Here is a 22,520-nt window from a genome sequence, read left to right as displayed (position 1 = left end):
TGTGGTAAATGTTTTATTGAAAGGTCCACTGTCCTATTCAGAGCATTAACCACCACGATGTTGTGCTGTGAAATCAATGTAAGTTATCAGTGTTTTTGTGTGAGACAAAGCCATCGTTGTGGTACTTCATAGGTGGTCCTGTCCTCGGTGCTGTCGAAGGGAATGTGCCACGAGTCTCCTAAAGTCTGCACGATGGTGTCATAGCTGGGAATACTCTAAACACACACATACCCACGCATACCCACGCACACGCACACACATACACACACAGGGAGAGGGTTAATTGGCATTCTTTTTTGTGCCTAACTATCCACCCTTTTCTCTCACAAACTTCCCTCCCTCCTCCTCTTCCTCCTCACCTGAAATCGGACCCTTTTGCCTTCTGGAACGCATCCATCCACCACCATCTGGTGACCTCTCTGCCACTTGAAGAAGAGCCGTCTGGTGGCGCCGTCGGGCAGGCAGGCCTTGTGGTCCCTCATCAGGTCCCTGCTCACAAACCGACAGTGATTCCCAGAATGCAAGGCAGCGTACAGCAAGAAGGGGTCGTCCTCTGAACTGAAAGACACAGACAAGCAGGAGTGAGGTAAAACAATCCCAACGCAAGCCTCTTGAAAAGGAACCACAAGAGTGCACTGAAAGCTAAATGTTTTATAGCAGCTTTCAATTAATAATTTTTGTTGCTGCTCCTTAAACTCCATACACATTCTCAGAAAATAGCCAGCATTGCCCTGCTGTGTAAATGTATTTATTGTGTTCTCTATAAACTTTGTTCCATACATTCTACTTCATTATCAGGTGCTCACATGTTGTCGGTGAAAAAGCAATGAGCTTTTTGCTGGAGGAGACGCATGTTGTGTCTATCCCAGGATCTGGAGGGCTGCAGCATGTGTTTCCTCCCCAGCACGAGGATGCTCAGGCCCTGGCGCTCCAGCTCTGACACCACCGCCAACAACTGAAACACACATACCTCAACACTTTATACTTACAATACAAAGAACATGAGTATTAAATGGCACAAATGGCTGTGTGGATGCTGACATACAACCACGCCTTAGGGTTTGGGCCTTATGACCGGTAGAGGTTTTAAGATCAGTTTCATCATAGTTTGCCTCTGCTACTATAATAGTGTGAGCAACAAAAACATTTAATTTCTAAAGACATACCTACCTAAATTGCAATGATCCAGGATTTTTTCACCTTCTTTAACATTGAGAGGTAGTAACATGCACTCGTCAGTGGCTCTGTTGTAGATCTTTATGACTATGGCATTAATTTCAAGAACCTTATTACGCGTTTGAACAAACTAAATGAGTAGACAGGGTAATAGGTTGATCATTTTGGACTTTCCTCTGTCTTGCAGCTGCATTACATTAGAGAAAGGTGTGACATATTTTGGACACACAAACAAGAGAGATGTGGGCAGCCAGACAAGTGGGCTTAATGTCGTTAAATTCAAGTATTGGCCATTTATGAAAGCACCTCCCACATACAACCATCATTCACACTCAGACACACACTGCAGGGTTAGTCATTATGAAAACGACACAAAAGCCCCAAGGTTGGACAGACATATAGAAACCACTAAAATCTAGACTGTTAAACTGTTTGCGTGTGTGTGTTAGTGTGTGTGAGTGTGTGAGTGTGTGCACGTGTGTGTGCTTTTACCCACCGTCGCTGACTGCTTGCTTTTGTCCTTGTTGACATTTGCTATGTTCAGCCCATCTACCACCACATCAAAAGCTGGCTTCCTCTTCACAAACGCTTTGAAACTCTCCAGCTCCTACAACAGACCCGTGAATAAACAGAGTTTGATAGACAGGAGTTAAATGACAGATATATATGGGAACCTGGATGTTGAACTTTACTCAACAAAGGGGGGATTCTATCAAAATTATCTTCTGTGGACCACAAATATCTGCAACTAATTTAATTTCATATTCAATCCATCTAAAAGTGATTGAGATATTTCAGTCTGGACCAAAAGTACCATCCCACCAACAAACAGAGAGAATGGTGTTACCATATCGTAAAACATTTAAATAGTGCAATGGTTAAATATCTAAATATGAAATGCAGAACATCGACACGATTTAATGCAGCTTATTATTTAAGCAAAAGAAAAAAACTCTTCCAAGTAATTTCTAGTCAGGAGCAAAAGTCTGTTACTCAACACGTTGGTGACGTAACCCCTCGAATGAAAATTAAAAGCTTCATGAACTTACACAAACACACACAACTGTTTGAGTTTTTTTCTTTCTCAGCATGTTTTTTTTTACTGTCTCTGTGCTCTGAGTGCATTCTCTCAAAGTTACTTAAATGTATTTCTGATTCATGACTATAGTGCACAAAATCATAGATGTGTTTATGCTTTAATACTACAGGCATAGTTTAAGCCCTGTTCATTTTCTAGAAACATAATTAAGCTGACAATGTGACTGATTACTTGGATGTCTGACTCCGTGTACGGCCTGCCCGTGATAAATCTACCTGGCCTTTTCCTACCCAGCACTCAGGTGGCAGAGTGCCATGTGGCAGCGTAACCGGAAATAGAGTTCTGTGTGTTATGATAATGTGTTTCCTGGATTACCAAGGTGTGGACCAAGGTGTGGACCTTGGATTACCAAGGTCCACACACAGTGGACCTTGGTAAAACCACCTTTAACCTCTGTCAAGCAGGTTATGTTTCCTTCCCTGTCCGTTTGTTAATAGATAAACATTCAGTCAATGTGTTACATATGGATGAAAATATTGTAAAAATAAATTATTCCCCTTTTTGCCAGGGACATCCTACAACCCCTCAGGGACCCTTGGGGGTCACAATCCCGCTTTGAGGACCCCTGTTGGACTGAGTGCCAGTTTAGTCTGTTTCCGTCTGTTTCCGACTACATTTAAGATTAGAACAACATGGCATAATAACAGAAAGCTCCTGAAGACTTTTTATGACTCTGTGTTGGCATCTGCCATCTTCTTTGGAATAGGTTGTTGGGGCAGCAGCATTTCAACTGCTGACAGGAAGAGACTGGACCGACTGATTAGGAGGTTCAGCTCAGTCTCGGATTAACCGCTGGACCCAGTGGAGGCGGTGGGTCAGAAGAGGATGATTGCGAAGCCGTATACTCTCATGGACAACCAGTCCCACCCCCTGCAGGACACCATCACAGCACTGGGCAGCTCCTTCAGCATCCTTCCTGCAGCAGTAAGACTTTACAACCAGCTCTGCTCCAAGTAGAACTACATGTACCCACACTATGGACTGTCACTTATATATTCTCAACTGCGCAATATTCCCTATACTATACTCATTAGTAAAAATGTCTCTGCAATATAAACTGTTATGTGCAGTCCATTTACTGTACATATTCTGAAACATAGTATATTTCTTTACACTGTATGCCACATTGATATATTTTTTCTATATATTGTTGTATATTTCTATATCTTTATACTCCTTCACCCAAGTACTGCATGCTACTTATATGTTGTCTTCTTCGGGACTAATAAAGGACTTCTTATCTTATCTTAAGTGGGCAGCTGTCAGCAGGCTCTCAGAATTATGTATGTATCATAAATGTATATATTGAGATATTTGATCATGACCTTATTTGGATGTCAAATAGTCAGACTATCTTCCACTGCGTGTGTTGCATTGTACAGTATATGAAGGGAAAGGCATCTGCAGATATTTAATTTTGACACTGATCCGTTAATGTAGCACACAGTCCCGGACCCTGTTCTATCATTCTAGCCCATCCCTTAGTCTCATTCCACTCAATGTGTAACATACTTTGTTACAGCTTTGTGTTGATATTAGAGTAGGGCCAGCACGAGAACAGAAATTTCACTTTTAGATAGCAGCAGTATGGAAATAGGCGAATGTGAATTCCCCTGGACTTGAAACTCAATTGCGTGCACGCTATCACTCACCGTGTGTTTAAATGGTGTAACAAAAGGACAGTAACATTCCTCCTCTGATCTGATCTAAATACACACACGTACAGTGGGTTTCAATGTTTATTCTGCAACAACAACGTGCAGCTGGAGCAGGTTTAGGTTGAAAAGGGGGAGATGTGTGTTTGAGGTGGGAAAAGAATCCTTAGAATAACAGTGATGTTAGACGACAGACTGGAGAAGATACAGGTAATTTGTTTTGATGGAGACAATGTGCAAAAATGTAAAAGAAAGATAAATATTAATTAGGTAAAGAACTTTAAAGAGTGATTGAGGGAGGGAGAAGGAGGAAGAGAAAGACGGACTGAGAGTATAATTATCCTGGGACTTTCCAGAGCTGATATGTGAAACCAGCTCATTGTGCTGCTGTGAATACACGCACACACACAGACCCACACACTTGCACTTGCATACATACGGTTACAATACGAGTTATCACTATCACACAAAGATGACACTATGCTAAAAGCATTCTCATTATCGCTGACCTATATAATGTACAACATCACAACACTCATCCTTCAGTTCAACACTTTAATAAAAACTTCCTGTTGAGTTTAACTCAGTTATAATACTTACTGTAATAACTGAGTTTAAACTGCTGCACATAGGGAAGAAATCCACCCTGCACATGCATGTAGATCCAATTAACTACTTTAATTATATAAGAGGTTATTAGTCTGTCATTCTCAAATATTTATGCCAGTCAAATTATTTAATAGATTTTTGAGCCAATATTTGATACAAACTGAGAGAAAGTGAGAGGGTGTATCATTTGTACAATACAACACAATAGAATAATTAATTGATCTTGATGAAAAAATTAAGGCTTGTTTAGGAACTGATATCTATGAGTGTGTGAAATTTGGTGCAGCTCTGGCCTTGGCAGATGTATGCACTCTACTGAGTGACATTCTAGTTTTTATATTTTATTTTGATTCTATTTTGTACTTTCCCTTTTACTGACTATCTGCTGCTGTAACAAGTGAATTTCTCTGTTGTGGGATCAACAAAGTTGATCTGATATTATCTTAACCCCACAGTTATTGAAATTACTGGTAAGAGCAGCAGCTGAAATAACATACAACCATTTTTGCTATTGAAGTGCAACTTTTATCTATCTTCTGTGTTATTCAACTGAAAATCTATCCATAGGGCTATATGGCTTTAAAGAAAGACAGAAAGACACTTTTAATTGAAGACCTGTCTCTGCCCCCCCCCCCCCCTCTCAATTCATCTGATGCTTCATTGTTGTCTGTAGCCCTCGGTTAGCCCTTAAAATGAACTGCTGTTAATTGAGAATGAATAAAGTCGAGTTAAACCTCACGTCTGTATGCACTTCCTCTGTCTGTCTGCTCCCACGGGAGGGAGCTGGGATCCAGATTCACATGGTGCTGCTCTTGTTGGAAATCCCCTCCATTTAACTAAATATTCCACAAACAAACTCCCCCTGTTCACTGAAGAACTCAAAGGAACATATGCAAACTTCTTGTGTACATATGACATATTATAATCTACATATCACTGACGTTACAAAGTATATTTTCAGTGGTAATTAAAAAAAACAGCAAGTACTTTCAAATCCAGTAAAGAGGTTGACAATGAAAAAGTGATAAAGGGATGACTGTCTTCTTTTAACTACAAGAGAGTCACACAGATTAAAACTACAGCCCTGGTTTTGTGTTTGTGTGCATGTGGGTTCTACCATGCTAAGGCTGTTTATTAAACATGTGCCTTGACTCTAATACTTTGAAAGCACTTTAAATGAGTGGATGAGTGGCATTAATACTCTGCTTCCTGTACCTGGAAGAGTGAATGGTCCTACCCTCCTTGAAACTTGCAAATTATGCCCTTTCCACTAAGAACGTTTAACTTCAAGGAAGAGTCTTTCATTTTGGGAAATTCCCTGTTTCGCCCCCCCTTGCAGAGCATTAGATAAAAAGATCGATACCGCTCTTCCAAAGGTCCTTCCTCCATAGACATAATTGAGGTTAAACTGAAGAACCACATGTTTTTTAAGAATTTTACTTAAAATTATTGTATTTTATTGTTTTACCATGTATGTTTTTTATTCATTATACAGCACCATGGTAAACTCTTTGTCTTGGACTCATCACCAAATATCATAGTCCAAAGACATGACTGGGTGTGATCTCAGAAACATGAGGAGACAGTACAGTGCTGGAAGCTGGACAGTGTCTCCTTACAGTGAGTCAGAGGAGGTCTGTTTCCAGCTCAGTCATGTAGATACTGAAAAAGCTTTGAGAACAAGTCAGAGTCTGATAATTTGCTTCAGCTAACCGGGTGCTGTGTGTGATCCGATGGCGCCACCTAGTACGAATTACAGAAAAGGCACTGGAAAGCTACTGTACCACCCATATACAGTCTGTGGTACCACATAGCTTTAGAACAAGTAGTTAACAACAACATAGAATTATTAATTAGCATCAATTCTTTCCTATTTTTAAAGCTGCAAAAAATGTACTTTAAACACTAACTTTAAACTTTACTTAAAAGTTCTGAAACTGATGAACCAAAAACTGCTATTATTGATCATGTTCCGTATTACTTTATATGAGTATAGATTATATTTAATGGCCAGATTACTAGCTCAAATTAACGAATGGAAGCTAATATCATAAAATATATAGTCAATAACCTGCTAATACCCATTTGTACTTTCAAACTGCATCCAATGAAACTACATTTAATACATTTAAAACTATATATTATCGAAACTATGTCTATAATCCTAGTTTATTTCATTCAGATGGTTGAATCTTTATGACCTCAGATTTGTATCATTGGACATTTTTTCACAATTATGGCTTGAAAAACTGCTTAGTAGGCATATATAGTTTTGTGTGCCTGTGTTTTTGTTCATGTGTTTGTTTGTGTGTTTGTGTTTGTATGTGTACCTCTGGTGTAGTCTTGTTAAAAACATCTCGTCCCTGAATGATGTCAGTCATCACCCTGTCTTTCAGCTGTTGGTACTCCTCAGTGGTCAGCTGGATGGACTCCAACTCTGACCCACAGCACCTACACAGACCCCTAAGCCCCCACACACAAACACATACACAGTACTTATACACAGTGCATATGCATATACATGAAAATAAGGTGCTATGAAGATTTAACTTTGAAGTAGGAAATGGTGTAATTACTTTGGGTTGGCGCTGGTCCAGCTTCCTGTCCATTTCTGTCCTGTGAGACTGAGGCCAGGGCGGACAAGAGATAGAGAATTAAGTAACAAGAGCAAAAACAAAATTAGACGAGTTGAATAAAAGTGTCAAGGAAGAAGATTGTGTCCATAAAGACAGGGGGGATTTACTTAGTGTATGAATATCAATTTACAAATGTATCTTCTTTTATAAAATCAGTATAAAATAGAGAAGAGTTCGGAACAATATTGCTTTAAAAAGCTCAAAGCTCCTACTTCTTTGAAATTATGGGGACATCTTGTGCAGTTGAGCCCGTAATAGATTGTATGAACTACACTCAGAAATATTTGAATACAACATTCATTCCTTACTTAGATTTTTTTGGACAAAACCGTTGTCATAAATGTTTTAATCCATCAATGATTAGGGTTCACATCGGGTCATCATCCCATCTGTTGTATTTTTAAAAGGTTTTTAAGGTGAATTATTCTACATTCAAAAAAGGTGATATAGTTTTATGCACCCAACATCAGGTTCCAACCTTCCTATCACCCACCGTCGTACCTCTGAAACCAGGTCTTGATGCTGCTGGCGAGGCTGCTCTGGGGGTAGATCTGGTCGTTCCTCATGCTCAGAAGAATTCCCAGCAGCCTCTCCTCATGTTCAGACTGAGGCATCACTTCTGCTTCCACCTCCTTATTGTTCCCCATCCCCTTAAACAGAGCCTCCCAGGTCTCCTGGTGTGGGCTCAGTCCCTTTTCAATCAACTCGTCGTAAAGAGCCCAGGCAGTGGTCATGTCACCGTGCAACATTGCTGCTGCGATGACATCACCATAGTTGCGTGGTGATGGGGTAAACACCTGTTGGGATGACAGTAAAATAATTTGATGACATACAGTGCACAACGGATGGCCGGTGCTCAAGCTCCACTAGGATTTCACAACAATCTCTTAACCTTCTTAACGTCATGCAGGATGCTGAGAGCCTCCCTCCATCTCGGTGTGCGGCTGAAAGACTTGATAAAGAGGCTGGTGGCTCCTGTTTCCAGAGAAGGGAAACTTCCCCGCATGATGTCATAGACATCAAACACCTCGTCGTCATGGCCACCTTTCACACACAGTGACAGGTACTGTAGTAGCAACTCATAGGACAGCGTCCCATTTTCCATGGCTTCAAAAGTTAGCAGCGACCTGGGGCAGAAGATTTCATATCGCACTTCAGTTGCAATCAGCAATCAGGTTTCAGATAAAGCAAGGACATTGGAAAAATCACAGGCACACAAACACAGTGTCTCCCTCCTCACTTGGCGATACCCAGCTCGGCCCCGGAGTTGAACAGCACACGAATCATCTTTATGTCAAAGCGTTGCCAATTTCCCAGAGACTCCTTGAGCTTCTTCCACTCGGCAGTAGAAAGTGGGCGGTCAGGAGGTTGCAACTTTCCTGCGAAAGATTCAGGATTTAATGCAAAAAACTGAAACTATTATACCCATACACATTTAAGGATGTGGTCAGATATCATAATGCTGAAAAAGAGCTTTAAAATGACATAAGAAATATTTCTCTGTGACCTTTATAAAATAAGACATGACAAGTTAGAGTTACAACAAAAAGTTTAAGCTTGCTTGTCATATTCAGATTAGAGTGAATAATAATTTCTAATAATGCACTAAATGTTAACAATCACGTAGAAAAACATTAACATGTGCAAAAATTAAGATCAGTTCATGCACACTAATACAATAGATTGTGCCAGAGGCACTTTGGGTTGTGGACAATTGTGGAAAAGCCATGAGATAGTGTAGTAATGCTACATGTCTGGAATCATTATCTTATTGGATGAAGTCATTAGCAGCTATTGGCAGAGTTATGGTATGAAGTCATACCCAGGAGAAGTAACACTGTTTATTCTGTGTAGAATCTTGACAACTACATCCTGGAACTCATCCCCATTCGGCCTCAGGTGGATGGAAGATAATCCTAATTTCATGAATCCACACATGTAGAATCACACGCCTCCAGTTTGTCCTACCTGCTCGAGGTGCCCTCCCTTCAGGCTCCTCCTCAGGCTCCTCCAAGGACAGTGCTGCCTTTCTCCTCAGCATCTCTGTCGTCCTCTTCGAGGTCCCAGCAGAAAATACAGATTTGGGGAAGAACGGCTTCTGCCTCGCAGTGGAGCTGTTACCTCCTCTGTCCTCTGAGTCTTCCCACAATCCCCTTTGTCTGTGTCCGGTCCTATTTTTTGCTCCACCATGTCCATCAGTCTGTCCGCTGTTCCCTCTGCCACCTGAGTTGGAGTCAGTGGGTCTGGTGCACAGCAAGCATGCAGAGGGAGGCAGCTGTGGAGGCTTTATGGTGAGGAAAGGCTTCAGGGGTTTCAAGCATATTCTGGCTTTAGATATAAAGTTAGAGCCCATATTGTGAATTTCAACCTCTGGACTAATTCAAACTTTAATGATTCATATGATCCTGCATCTGTCCTACTAAATGTAGAAGCAGAGATTTCTCAAACTAACTCAGCACTAAGCTGACATGTGCTGGAAGAATGACACAAATCTTTAACCTGGAAATGAGACTGATCAGCTGACCTTGCTGCTTCCAAACACCACAGGGGACACACAACTATAGAGTTAGAATCATTTAAAACTGACTCACACTTCCGGGACATGGACAAAGTGAACATGAGCTCAGCCTCGTTCTTTCTATAATCGCTTCATGGGTAAATACAACCTGAAGACAACTGTAGGCATGACTGCTGTCGCACACACCTTGACGTCATCAACACTCGACAGCTCCGTTTGTGAGCTGCATCAAGTTTTCACTATAACTAAAGATAGAGACCGGGAAAAAAGTGTTTCCAAAGTAAAGGAGGGAAGTGTATCACCTGGAAAAAATCGAGGAAGATGAAAACGATTTGTTGTTGTTTTCATGTTTTATGTATGATTGATTCACATTTATGGTCTTTAATGGACATCATGTGCTTCACATACGCCATGTTACTTTTAAATGTCTTTTTAGCGCCTGCTTCAGTCCCCATAGTTAATTATTACTCTGATGTGTTTATCATTGTATATTTTTGAATTTATAGTAAATGTAAATACCCACACTAAGATTATGATATTTACTTTGCCACCCACCCTTTCTTATTGAGTAAGGCTTTTATTTTTAATTTCCACCGGAAGCCACAGTCGTGTTCTGTCGTCATTTGATGTTGTTGTATGTTAGCTACATTTGTACACAAGTGAATTTCACACTGTTTTCAACTTGTAGCTTAGAAAGTGTTTGCTTATGAACTATTAGCTTATTTCCGGGGGAAACATGGCTGAAGAACAACAGCCTCCCTGGTCTGGTATTTTGAAAAGGAGGATAGTAAACTACAAAACAGGCAAGAGAGACTTTGAACTTCCGCTTACGTTAGCTAGCTAACTTATTTACTTGTATCTTGTCATTCAGCTAAATCTATGTTGACATTTGCGTTTCATTTAATTGGATCTGATCGTGATTTTATTTTCCATGTTTCTGATTGTGTACAGATGAGAGAAGTGAAGAGGAGAAGAAAGCAGAAGAAACTGAGCTGTTCACTAAATATTACACCGAGTGGAGGGGAGGAAAAGAGCAAGACAAGTCCTATAAGAACATCCCACGCTTCTATTACAGGGTATATTTCACATACACGCGTCAAACCGCTGGGGCATAGTATGGATTGTGTTATGCTTTGAAACAAAACCAAATCCCCTAACTGTATGTATAATAGTGAATACAATATATTTATTTTTAAAGAAGAAACAATGAGGGTATCAGGATCACAGGTGTCGTGTTAAATTATGATGTGTAGAAATGAAAACAGATGAAGATGATGATGATGATGTTCATGTTGTGCAGCTTCCAGGAGAGGATGAAGTATTACTTCAGAAGCTAAGAGAAGAATCCAGAGCCGTCTTCCTCCAGAGGAAGAGCAGAGAACTGCTGGATAATGAGGAACTACAGGTAGAACACACACACACACATAAAGTCGCGTCTCCATAACTTTAGAGGATATTACATTGACTTTCACTGATTTCCTGGAGACTCAATCTAAACTCAACCACAGTGATTACTTGCCGTACCCTAATCTAAACATAACTTTAAGCGTAACCTTAATCTAACTTAAACCCAAATTTCAAACAGGCCTTGCTTTTTGTCCCCATAAGAAAGACATGTCCCCATAATGTGACTTTAAACAGATTGAGGTCCCCACAAAATGAGACCATAACGACTGGACCATACACACACAGTTTTACTTCTGCCTAAATTACAACACTGTATGTTGGTTATTTTACATCTACTAAACTTTCTTTTTCTAGAATCTGTGGTTCTTGCTTGATAAGCACCAGGTTCCTCCTGTGAGTGGAGACGAGGCCATGATCAGCTATGAAGCCTACCTGCAGGTGGGGGAGAGGGCTGGGCCCAAGTGCAAGTAAGTACCAGGAAGTAGATGTTTACTGGCAACAGTTATGTTCTGTTTTGTTCTACACCAAGATTCCAGCTAGAGAAAAGTTTGTGACTGGAAACTCCCCCCACCTGTCATGTTGACTTTATCTTACCTGGAACACTCACCTGGAATGAGTGTTCCAGGTCACAAACTCTGATGGCGCCACATTCAACAACGTGCAGCTCCATATGCACTCTGTGGCAATACATATTAACGTTTTAAACAGGAAGTAGACAGATTTTGAAGAAGATCGTTAACATGTCAACATGTTTCCACTGTTAATTTTTAAAGAAAGTGGTGTTTTCATTGTAGCAACGAAAAATGACGCATAGGTAGAACATTTTATTATCTCTGCTATAAAAACTATGTGTTCATCTGCATTTCTTTTATAATTTAAAAGGATTATGCAAAAACTACTCAACCAATGTCCATGGATTTTTGTGGAAGGGTGGGACATAAACCCCATTCAATTTTGGTGCTGCTCTATGAATTTATTTTCCAATTCATTTAACTCTGTGACATTTTAGATTTTATTTTTATTTTCATTGATTTCTCATTGGATAATTAATGGAAATAAAAGAAAACTGACATGTTCAGAGGACTGATATTTTTGAGTGTTTGCAATCTGGTGCAGATAATAATGCATATGTAGAGAACAGATCTAGATCATTTTAATTCTTTGTAAGGGGACTGTTTGGCCTTGGCTGAGGTTTGTGTTCTACTGAGTCTACTCAGTAGATTCAAAGAGGGGGGGAAATCTGGCTCCCAGATCGAGGGAAGAAACCTCATGATAAGTTACAGCTTTTGTACTCTTCTCTTCTTTCCTTCAGAAAATTCTTCACAGCCAGAGTGTACGCCAAGCTGCTCCACAACGACCCTTATGGCCGAATCTCCATCATGCAGTTCTTTAACTATGTCATGAGGAAAGGTCTGGACCTTCATTTTTTCCTTCACTTTTGTGTATGCTGAGTGAGTGGAACGAAAACATCTTCTAGCCCCATTTACTTGACTCCTGTCTGTTCTCACTATCATCTAGTGTGGCTGCACCAGACACGGATTGGTTTGAGTCTGTACGATGTGGCAGGGCAGGGCTACCTCAGAGAGTCGGTAAGCATTTCCAGCAGGAAACACAAATTACAGTTAGTAGTGTATAGACATACTACACAGAGTTTTTACTGGATGAAGACATTAGTAGCTAGAGGCAGAATTATGTTAAGAAAAGTGACTCTTCATTCTGTGTAGGATCTGGAGAACTACATCCTGGAGCTCATCCCCACTCTGCCTCAGCTGGACGGACTGGAGAAGTCCTTCTACTCTTTCTACGTCTGCACCGCTGTTCGCAAGTTCTTTTTCTTCCTCGACCCACTCCGAACAGGTCAGCCTGAACCCCACTGCGAGCCTCAACAGTAAAAAGTGCAGGAACACATACTGGCGCATAGTGTTTACTCTTACACATCATGTTCGAACCAAGGAGAAATACGGTTGTATCATAAGATCAGAGGCTTTAACCACTATCCACAACAAACACCAATATTTTTTAAACTATCAAAAATAAGGTTATGATAATTTTTCAAACGGAATGTAACCCTACGACATGTAACAGGAACAGACTTTATCGTCAACATCAAACTTTATGTTGGATCTGTCTGGGTTTTTGTTTTTTACAGGAAAGATTAAAATCCAGGATATATTGGCTTGCAGTTTCCTGGACGACTTACTGGAGGTAGGATACATTGTTTGTAATATATCCACTCGTCCTTGTCTTTTTAAATCCACATTCATCCTATTTCCACAAGCTCTTCTGTCTTCAATTATACTTAATTACCTCCGCCCCAAAGATGTTGTGTTTTCACAAGCACTTGTTAGATAGTTATCAGGATTACAGGAAAACTGCTTGACGGATTTCCATGATATTTTGTAGAGGGGTGGAAACATAGCCCAAGGAAGAAACAATTATATTTTGGATGAATCCAGATGAAAAAATATCAGGCATTCAGGGGACTGACTTCTATTGGTGTGTAAAATTTGGTGCAGCTTGATTGAATTCGAGAGACTGTTGGGCCTTTGGTGGAGGTAGGTCTCTACTAAGTATCATTCTAGGTCGGTCAGTAGGTTTACACTCACAGGACTACAGGAAAAGGTTGGTATATCCTTAACCTGTAATAGTCCATCTGAATTATGTTTTGTTGTGTTATTATAAGGATTTTTTTTGCAGTTTTTCTTCCATGGCTTCCATTGTGAAGCAATAGTTCCAAAGATTCACCTCTCTTACTCTTTCCCTCTCTCCCACCCCCACCCCTAACCTCTCCCACTGTGCTCCCAGTTGAGAGATGAGGAGTTATCGAAGGAGAGTCAGGAATCCAACTGGTTCTCTGCCCCATCGGCTCTGCGGGTCTATGGTGAGGTTTCCAGTCTCAAATCAAACAGTTGTGGTATTAAATAACCCTCAGGTGCATAAAGGTAGTTTGGGGGGGCCTCGCCTTGCAATTCATGTTCAGCAATGTAGGACATGATCAAATGCAGCACAATACTTATTATTCTGTATCGTTTATCATAAAAAAACTATTAAAAAATATAAATAATATTTGTTTGCACTTGGCCAAAGCGTCAATAGTGTAAAAGTCCAACATGTAGGACTTAGGAGGATCTATTAATAGAAATGAAATGTATTATTTACAATGACGTCTGTGTGAGTAGCTCAGAGACTACAGTCTGTCTTGTTCATTCCTGAATGTGTATGTGTCTCTCTGTCCATAAAGGCCAGTACCTCAACCTGGATAAAGACCACAACGGCATGTTGAGCAAAGAGGAACTATCACGCTACGGCACAGCGACTCTCACCCCGGTCTTCCTGGATAGAGTGTTTCAGGAGTATCTCACTTATGATGGAGAAATGGTACAATCAGCTGTAGTAACATACAGATAGATAATCTTACATGACAGCCAGGAATATCTATGGTGTAATTTGGTATAGATTCTCAAACTCATCACTCCACAATCTACCGTGGTTCAACTGGGTTCAGCTCTTGTGACTGAAACCTAAAAAAAAAATGTCGTTCTTCAATTAATCTTCAGATCTATACAGGAAGCTTTTTGATCTGTGCCTGCATTTGTTATGTTTATTCTGGGTTTTCTCCCCTGTCTGTATGTTAATCTTCAACTCAAAGAAACTCATAAAGTTAAGCTTGAGCTGCTCAAGTTAATCATTAAGCTCATGAAAACAAGTGTGTCCTCTGGGCAGCTGACACATATATTAAATTACTCTTTAATGTTGTATAGGGCAGTGGCCTAAAGCAGTGTTAATCTCTTCTCAATGCATATTTTAAGTAATAGCTTAGCAGATAACTCTGTGATTGGTCTAACTTGGATATATAATGTACATGATGTGCTTTTGTCTTTAATCTCAGGACTATAAGACGTATCTGGACTTTGTATTGGCTTTGGAAAACAGGAAGGAGCCAGCAGCGCTGCAGTACATCTTTAAACTTCTGGATATGGAGAATCGTGGATATCTCAATGTTTTCTCCCTCAACTTCTTCTTCAGGGTATCAGCTGCACACAGCCTATACACATTCACACAAAGCGTGATGTGTCGTTGTTTCATGACACTTGTGTGTTGTGTTCTTCAGGCAATTCAGGAGCAGATGAAGGTGCATAGTCAAGAGCCTGTCTCCTTCCAGGATGTCAAGGTATATTGAACACAGACACATGCAGACACTTGGTGAGGACACTCATTGGAAAAATTCATGGCCTAGCCCCTTAATCCTCACAGCTCAGCCTGATCCTAATTCGAACCCTAGAAGGAAGTCTTAACCCTCAATCAGCCCATTGTAAGTGGGTCAGAAAGTGGGGACCTGTCAGTGTGTCCTCACTCTGTAAGTTCTTGACTCAAAATTATCCTCACAAAGATATCTATTCAAGCATACACACGCACACACACTTCCTGGCTGTACTGTGGATTTGATGGTAATTGACATGATCTGTTGAACTTGAGACATGTTTTTTGTGTAAGAAAAAAAGGTGACATGGGACCTCTGTTTCTCCTCAGGATGAGATATTTGACATGGTGAAGCCCAAAGACCCCTATAAAATCACTCTCCAGGATTTGGTAAACAGTTGTCAGGGTGACACAGTCACCAGCATCCTGATCGACCTCAACGGCTTCTGGACCTATGAGAACAGAGAAGTGTTGGTTGCTAATGACAACGACAGCAGTAACACGGCTGACCTCGATGACTCCTGAGAATGATTAGGATCTTCACAGTTTTCACTCCCATCGGTAATAAAAACCTACAGTCCATTGAACCAAGAGTCCTGGTGACGTGTCAGCAGGACATAGAACATTTACCTTCTGACTCAGATCCCTTTGGTGAAGTTGAACCAAAAGAACTGAACTGTAAAACCCTTTAAATGAATGGTAGGAGGAAGTGAAGAGAAATGAATCGGATGTTTTTGAGATGTGCTTTTTGTAAATATTGTTCTATTTCCCTCTATGTTGTATTCCTGTAAAAACAAAAAAACAAATATACATGTATTTAAAATAAATCTTTCCCTTTTGTTCTCTTAATGACATCTTATATCTTTGTATCATGAAGGTGCCTAATCATTAACACTGAATTTAAATTTTACTTTAGCTGCTGTAGTCACTTCTACATTATCAGTGTCTCCAATGATAATGAAAGAACGACACTCACTGATGAACCAATAGACAACAAGCATCTCACTTTGCATTTCTCCTCAGCCCATCTTGGCTTTAGTGGCCATTTTGGCCGTTTTTACTTTGACAAACTTGTCATAGAGCTTTCATCATATCAACTTCATATAGAGATGAGTGTAATCTCAAAAAGATGGAGCTATAAACTACCTCGGTTTATACGATTTCTTAACACGGTGTGACAGTGGCTTGGCGTAGAATCTTGACGATTCGCCAAGCAAGAGGGATTTATTATAACTGCCCTGTGCATTGTTCTATCAGCATCAAACCTCATTCACACATTCACAGTCCCGACCTGATCAGATCCATGTGTCAATATTCACTCATCATTACAGCGCCACCTGCTGGCGACAAGAGATGACATGTTTTAGTTTTTTGATGTTTTTTGATGCACTGCTCCCGGCTGCTTAACAATATACAGCTCAAATGAGCTTGGACAAGTTGTAGGTCAATGGTCAGAATTGTGACATTTCCTCAAACCGTTTAAACATTGAGGTGCGGCGAGGGATCATCCTTCGTCAAAGGAGACGATGTTGTCATAACTCCACTGTGCATTGTCCTATCACCACCAAATGTCTGTCTCATGATCAGAGTCCAAGCCTGAACAGCTCCGTGTCAATATTTCCTCAATGTCATAGCGCCACCTACTGATACCAAATTCTGATCTATGCTCACAATCCTGAGCTGAACAGTTCCATATATTAATATCAGTGCAGGGTCATAGCGCCACCTACTGATCAGTGTGAAAATTAAGTTCTGGTAACATTGTCCAATCGTCTTAAAATTGCTCACGCTACATCAGAGGCGCTACTTGAACAGATCTATTAGTCTGTATGTAATAATCGACGTCTCGTGACAGATGCAGGAAGTGAAGCATTTATCCTTCCCACAGTGTGCAAAATGCATGCAATACGGAGCCGTGTGCCTGCTGGCCGATCGCTCTCTCCACCAGTAGCAAAAGGTCCTGAGTTTTGTGTGCTCGGGACTGTTCAGTGCTACAATGTAGCCCTAGTTTATTTATATTTCTGGTAATAATTGTGACTTAAAGAAAAAACAATTTTCAGTATCCATGCTGAAAAAGAAGAACAGCTGAGCCATGAGACTGGGCCGCTCAAAGGGATCAAAACTCTAAACAGACAACAGAAGTCAAGAGAAGGATTGTGTTATTGAATTAGACAAGATGGATAAGAGTTTATAAAAGGGGAATAACTGTGGGGAAAGTATTTTGACAAAAAAAAAAGTCAGATTGTTTAAAGATTTTAATACCACAGAAAATATAAATATATATATACAGATTCATCGAGTTGGTTAAAAATAACTTTTGCATATGTTTCTAAATACATAAAAAAGCATAAATAATATTCCGTGTTAAGAAATGTAAGAAATTTACCCAAACTGAATTAAATAGGTTGGTATTCTAATTATAGATTCCATTTACAGAATTTCACCTATTAATGGATCCGTTTGAAAAGAGCAGAGTAACATGTGTTCTGCGTTGTAATGGGAAAACATAAAGGCTCCAGTGTGTGGGCCTCTGGTTTCCTCCTGAATAAACACTGCTGCTCTGCTCGGAGCGTCCACACCACAACGTCACTTCAGTGGATAATAATAATTAATAAGCTTCTGGCAGCTCAGGCAAGGACACTTAAAGAATGAACTCTCAGCACACATGAAGGTACCGTCAGTGTTTGTGAGTAACTCAACCTCCCAATGTACTTTAACAACCACCAGTAAATTAGAATTCTATTTGATTTTCAAATATTTAAACAATTTTAAAAGTGAATCTATATTAGCTGCATTGCCTGGTTGATTTTTTTTTTTAAATAATTGTAATTTATAGGAGTTGTTGCTGTAAATAAACTGTTTCATCTATCACAGAGGCAGGTTTACACTGAAACAAATAAAATAAACATGAAGCCAATTCTTTAATGTTAGTTCTGTAGAAAAATTTGGACCACAGACTGCGGCTTCATGGTAACTTCACATTGAACTGTTATTAACCAGAGTACGTTTGGCTGCGACAAAGTGAATCATGTGTCTGGTTTAAGCAGCAGGAAGTTACAGTAGTTTTCATTGACTCAGTAACAGAGGGCCTAGACGGAAGAGTTGTCTTATGTATCTGAACATCACGTTAAAACTCAACTACTGGTTTGTTTGATGCCATTTCTATATAACCTTCCTCTTTATAACTTATAGGGGAATAGCTTGTGTTTCTTTATTCCAGACAACAATATAGCAATAACATATGAGGAGGACAATATATTCCCTGTGTATATAAACGGTTTAATCTCTACCCGTTCTCACTCATGGTTTAGCTTGGAAATAAAGGCTATCCAGCTATACAAACTCTAGAGAAAGAACTACATTTATTTTAAATTCTTCAATAAGATTATAATCAAGCATGTATTTCAGGGTCTCTATGTTTTAAGGTGAGTTGGGTACAGTCCCAATCTGCTCTAGAAATGGTTCAATTGCATGTCAGGCTGTACATAAAAGTTACATTCACAGATAAGGCTATTGCAGCCACTTCCACAGCCCTTTAAATGTTTCCCTGCACTATGTATTAATATCTCTTCTTATAAAAAAGCATAGAAAAATAACAACATTATGAAATCATACAGCTAGGTTAAATCACATTTAGCCTGACGAAATATGTGTTTCAGGAGGGGAGAGGGGAAGGGACTCTCTTGGTGTCTGGAGAGCTGAGAGGAGGCTCAGGTTTGAGCTCAAAGCTAATGTTGACAAAGGATGCTCCGGACGCCCCTGGCTGTTCCACAGTAGCAGAGGGAGGAGCATCTAGTTCACCTCTTTTCTGTGCAACAAAATGACGCTCCGCATCCTCAGCCAGACGGTTCTCCTCCTCTTCTTCTTCCTCCTATAGGAAAACAGTGTGTGTAACATTTAATACTTTATCTGAGAGGTGTGTCTTTTTTCTCATATTTACAGAAGGGACTGACATATGAGCCTCAAGATTGTGTTTGTATGTGTACGAGACCACACATGCACAATTATCTTACCTCTTTCTTTATACGGTGGTATTCATCAATTGCATACTGGTACTTCGGACTAGTGATGCCAAAAAGAGAGGCCAGTCTCTCTCCCATGTAGTCACACACTGCGGTAAACAAGCACACGTGAGTCAAGATAATAACTTAAGGACCAAAATTAACCAAATAGAGAAACATGTGAAACAAGCTGTAAAATTCTGTACATTCAAATCTGAATGATTTGGAAGAGGAATCACACACTTTCCATATTACTCAAGAAACACATTTAAAAACACAAGATTTCCAAGCCTAATGAAAAAGCTATGACGTATGGTCTTGATAGCACAAATTCTCAATCTAACAGTGAACTACTGTACCTGAGATGGTGGAGGTGGCCATTCTCCACGTTTGGAACCAGAAATATGGAACCCAGGTTAATTTAGCCTAAAATAAGACAACACAAAACTTGACAATTAGATCACATTATCCTCTGGTCAAACACAAATACAAACTAATTGTTTGTCAGATTCACCTTTAGCCTCAAGTTTGGCCTGAATCATTGTTTGCAAGCCCACTAATTCAGAGTCTACAAAATTAAAACAACTAAACAACAAAACTTGATCTCTGCTTACTGGATCTACAGGGATGACATCTGTCTTCACAGGATCCTCCTCCTCTTCATCGGTGCTGTATTCCTCCATGGTCTCTCCACTGGCGAAATAGATGGTCCTTCGGGGAACCTTTACTCTTACCTGACTCCCCGCAGAGTCTTCCATCTCCACACTTTCAAAGTCTGTCCCTCCTCCTAGACTCTGGAAGTAGTTCAATAAGAGAGTACAAGAATGTGATCTCATCACCAGTAATATTCATCTTTATGGTGAGAACACAATTTTGTACCATACTGCAGACACTGCATATTCTGCTGTTAAAACCCTTCAACACTGTTTCTTTGATTTACAAGTTGCACTCAATAATTGCTAACTAGTTCTCAACGCAGACAAAAGTGAATTCATGCTTTACACAAGAGCCAAAAATGTAGATTATAATAATCGTATTCTCTCTACCATTAATAGTAGAAACACTGAAAGAGTCACAGAGTATCTTGGAATCTGGTATGATGAGATAACCTTTAAATATCACATCTCTAAAACTGTGACCTCCTTCAGGAAAAAAATCTGCTTCCTCTACGAAACAAAAAACATGTGTCCCTCTGCACTGCAGATAAGGCACCTTTAATTTCTGTTTAAGATAATGTTGACATATTCTTCATGCATTCAGCTGCAACCCTAAACCCTTCACTCAGCTTTAGGATGCGTTGATTAATTTGCTTAAAAGTAAAATTCATAAACTGTATTTATTCATATGGATTTCAATTTGGCTATTTTCCAAATTTTCTTCCAATGTTTCTTATTTAAGTTTCCTTGGTGTGTTTGATTGTTGTGTTTATTCTCTGTCCTCGGTTTGAGCTTGGATGAATTGTTGCTGAATGTTTGATGGATTTTGAATGATTTGCATTTATTTGAATTCCCATATGACAGCACATGCAGAGCAGGTTTGACATACTCTCCTTCACTCTGCTGAAATCCTGGGTAGAAAGTCAACAACAAAGAAAACATTGACAAACTTTCCTAAAAACATATTTTTATAGACACTGTGTGTAGTTACGTTATTTACCTTCAAATGTAGAGCAGCTACAAACAGAGGTAAGACAATTAAATCTTCCTAAACTCTTTTACAAACCACTGTCACCACAGCAAAACTAGAGCTGGTTAGTTAGCTTAGTTTAGCTAGCGTTACTTTGTGTTAGCTAGCTTATAGGCTGAGGAAGTAATTAGCTTTCACTCAAACAAATCTTTGTTTCCTTATTTACAAACACGAAAAGTTGTGTCGCACCTACAAACCTTTTCAGTGTCCATAGTTTGTGTCAGGGAAACGTTGACGCTGGTTAAATACAGCGGCAACTCTGCCATCTCTGTCAGGCGTCAGGACCTCCACCTCACCACGAACCGGCTAGCAACACTTCCGGTCTGACATCTTCACAATAAAATATTTTACACTATTATTATTATTAAAATAATTAAACGAGCAGTTATGCAATGCATTGCACATATATTACTTTCATCACTTGTATCACTATTATTGCTATTATTATTATTAGTAGTAGTAGTAATAGTATTATTATTATTATTATTATTATTATTATTATTATTATTATTATTATTATTTTGTATCTGCTATACACAGCATCAATGTTGGAGGATTATATCTGCTTTTACCTGTTACTCATTGTCCAGTAAGTATATATATAGTGAGTTGGTTACTTTTCGTGGCAAGACTAGACCGGCTAATTTTAAAGGCTCCTTCAAACGTGACCAACAAATGTGTCTTTCCCTCCCTAAGAAAGGAGGGTTACAATGGATGGATCCTTCCTGGTCCAGCCTATCCCAGGATCCATTGCACTTCAGTGACGAGGCAAGGTGATGGCACTGACAAGTGACGAGGCGTCCGATGCTTGAGTGTCATGCTTCAATGGTACAAATGTAAAAAAAACAAACAAGGGGTATGAAAACGTGCATTAGGGGCAGGGCGAGCTAGTGACATCAATTACGGATATCCTCTGTATCTAATTTCGGTTTCGGCTTTCGCATTTTACGCATTAATTGATACACATCAACAGCCTATGACATAACCCTGTTCTCAATAAAAGCTGATACTTGGGTCTTTAATCAGAATCAGATTTATGTATGAGTATAAATACTAGTACTTATAAAAATAAACGATATGAGTGGATACGAAACATTTAACTACTAATTATAATCAGAGGACAATAATGCCCTGGTGCAGAGTGCAAAGATGCTCAAACCAAAATGGATCATGAATCATATGTGGTGTCCATTATTTTCAATGTGTCCATTATTTTAAATCCAATTGTAAGTAATGAAGCTCAGGGTCGGTTTGGACGAAAATGTGCATCAGTCCAAAATAGTCTGGACTGTACGTGGATTATCTGTTTAACCACTTGATGTCACTGCTTTGCTTTAGAATCATTGTCCAGAAGGCTTTGGCCGGTTTTCTGTCTCTCTCTCTCTCTCTCTCTCTCTGTCTCACTGGGATAAAGCAGTTAAATCAGACTTTGTATGAAAACAGCTGCATCTGTCATTTAGTTTTCAACCACTGGTAAGCTATGCTTTATTTCGAAAGTATTAACCGGAAGATAAAGTTAGCTTTACTGCAGTG

At 39.7% G+C, this 22,520-nt stretch overlaps 3 protein-coding genes across 3 annotated transcripts; 1 reads left to right on the top strand and 2 right to left on the bottom strand.

The window, feature by feature from the left end:
• Positions 1–9,892, bottom strand: prorp (protein only RNase P catalytic subunit). The gene is made up of 10 exons (XM_062398059.1): positions 9,144–9,892; positions 8,416–8,554; positions 8,068–8,302; positions 7,677–7,972; positions 7,116–7,163; positions 6,870–7,002; positions 1,673–1,783; positions 807–955; positions 360–558; positions 1–215 (listed from the first exon to the last, which is right to left on the bottom strand). The coding sequence occupies exons 1-10, from the start codon at positions 9,526–9,528 to the stop codon at positions 87–89; spliced, it is 1,824 nt and encodes a 607-aa protein (XP_062254043.1). The 5' UTR covers positions 9,529–9,892; the 3' UTR covers positions 1–86.
• Positions 9,893–10,304: 412 nt separating this feature from the next.
• On the top strand, positions 10,305–16,148 carry ppp2r3c (protein phosphatase 2, regulatory subunit B'', gamma). Its single transcript, XM_062398056.1, has 13 exons — positions 10,305–10,496; positions 10,645–10,769; positions 10,994–11,098; positions 11,455–11,567; positions 12,413–12,510; positions 12,619–12,689; positions 12,825–12,957; positions 13,250–13,305; positions 13,906–13,981; positions 14,342–14,478; positions 14,990–15,127; positions 15,212–15,271; positions 15,631–16,148. The coding sequence occupies exons 1-13, from the start codon at positions 10,430–10,432 to the stop codon at positions 15,823–15,825; spliced, it is 1,374 nt and encodes a 457-aa protein (XP_062254040.1). The 5' UTR covers positions 10,305–10,429; the 3' UTR covers positions 15,826–16,148.
• A 1,389-nt stretch (positions 16,149–17,537) lies between these two features.
• Positions 17,538–21,317, bottom strand: fam177a1 (family with sequence similarity 177 member A1). The gene is made up of 5 exons (XM_062398057.1): positions 21,185–21,317; positions 19,916–20,095; positions 19,661–19,727; positions 19,314–19,411; positions 17,538–19,171 (listed from the first exon to the last, which is right to left on the bottom strand). The coding sequence occupies exons 1-5, from the start codon at positions 21,251–21,253 to the stop codon at positions 18,956–18,958; spliced, it is 630 nt and encodes a 209-aa protein (XP_062254041.1). The 5' UTR covers positions 21,254–21,317; the 3' UTR covers positions 17,538–18,955.
• Positions 21,318–22,520: the final 1,203 nt, after the last annotated feature.

The sequence above is a fragment of the Platichthys flesus genome, chromosome 10 (genome assembly GCF_949316205.1).
Source record: "Platichthys flesus chromosome 10, fPlaFle2.1, whole genome shotgun sequence".
Classification (NCBI taxonomy): domain Eukaryota; kingdom Metazoa; phylum Chordata; class Actinopteri; order Pleuronectiformes; family Pleuronectidae; genus Platichthys; species Platichthys flesus.
This window is presented reverse-complemented; position numbering and strand designations above follow the sequence as displayed.

Bases quoted from the DNA above. Each gene is read 5' to 3' on its own strand.
- prorp (XM_062398059.1), bottom strand. From the start codon at position 9,528: ATGGGCTCTAACTTTATATCTAAAGCCAGAATATGCTTGAAACCCCTG. The intron at 7,003-7,115 runs GTAATTACACCA...GTGGGGGCTTAG, and splicing joins TGGACCAGCGCCAACCCAAA to GGGTCTGTGTAGGTGCTGTG. The intron at 559-806 runs GTGAGCACCTGA...TGTGTCTTTCAG, and splicing joins TGCTTTTTCACCGACAACAT to TTCAGAGGACGACCCCTTCT.
- ppp2r3c (XM_062398056.1), top strand. From the start codon at position 10,430: ATGGCTGAAGAACAACAGCCTCCCTGGTCTGGTATTTTGAAAAGGAGG. The intron at 10,770-10,993 runs GTATATTTCACA...CATGTTGTGCAG, and splicing joins TCCCACGCTTCTATTACAGG to CTTCCAGGAGAGGATGAAGT. The intron at 15,128-15,211 runs GTATCAGCTGCA...TGTGTTCTTCAG, and splicing joins CCCTCAACTTCTTCTTCAGG to GCAATTCAGGAGCAGATGAA.
- fam177a1 (XM_062398057.1), bottom strand. From the start codon at position 21,253: ATGGCAGAGTTGCCGCTGTATTTAACCAGCGTCAACGTTTCCCTGACA. The intron at 20,096-21,184 runs GTTTGTAGGTGC...AACTACTTCCAG, and splicing joins AAACTATGGACACTGAAAAG to AGTCTAGGAGGAGGGACAGA. The intron at 19,412-19,660 runs GTACAGTAGTTC...TGTTTACCGCAG, and splicing joins GGCCACCTCCACCATCTCAG to TGTGTGACTACATGGGAGAG.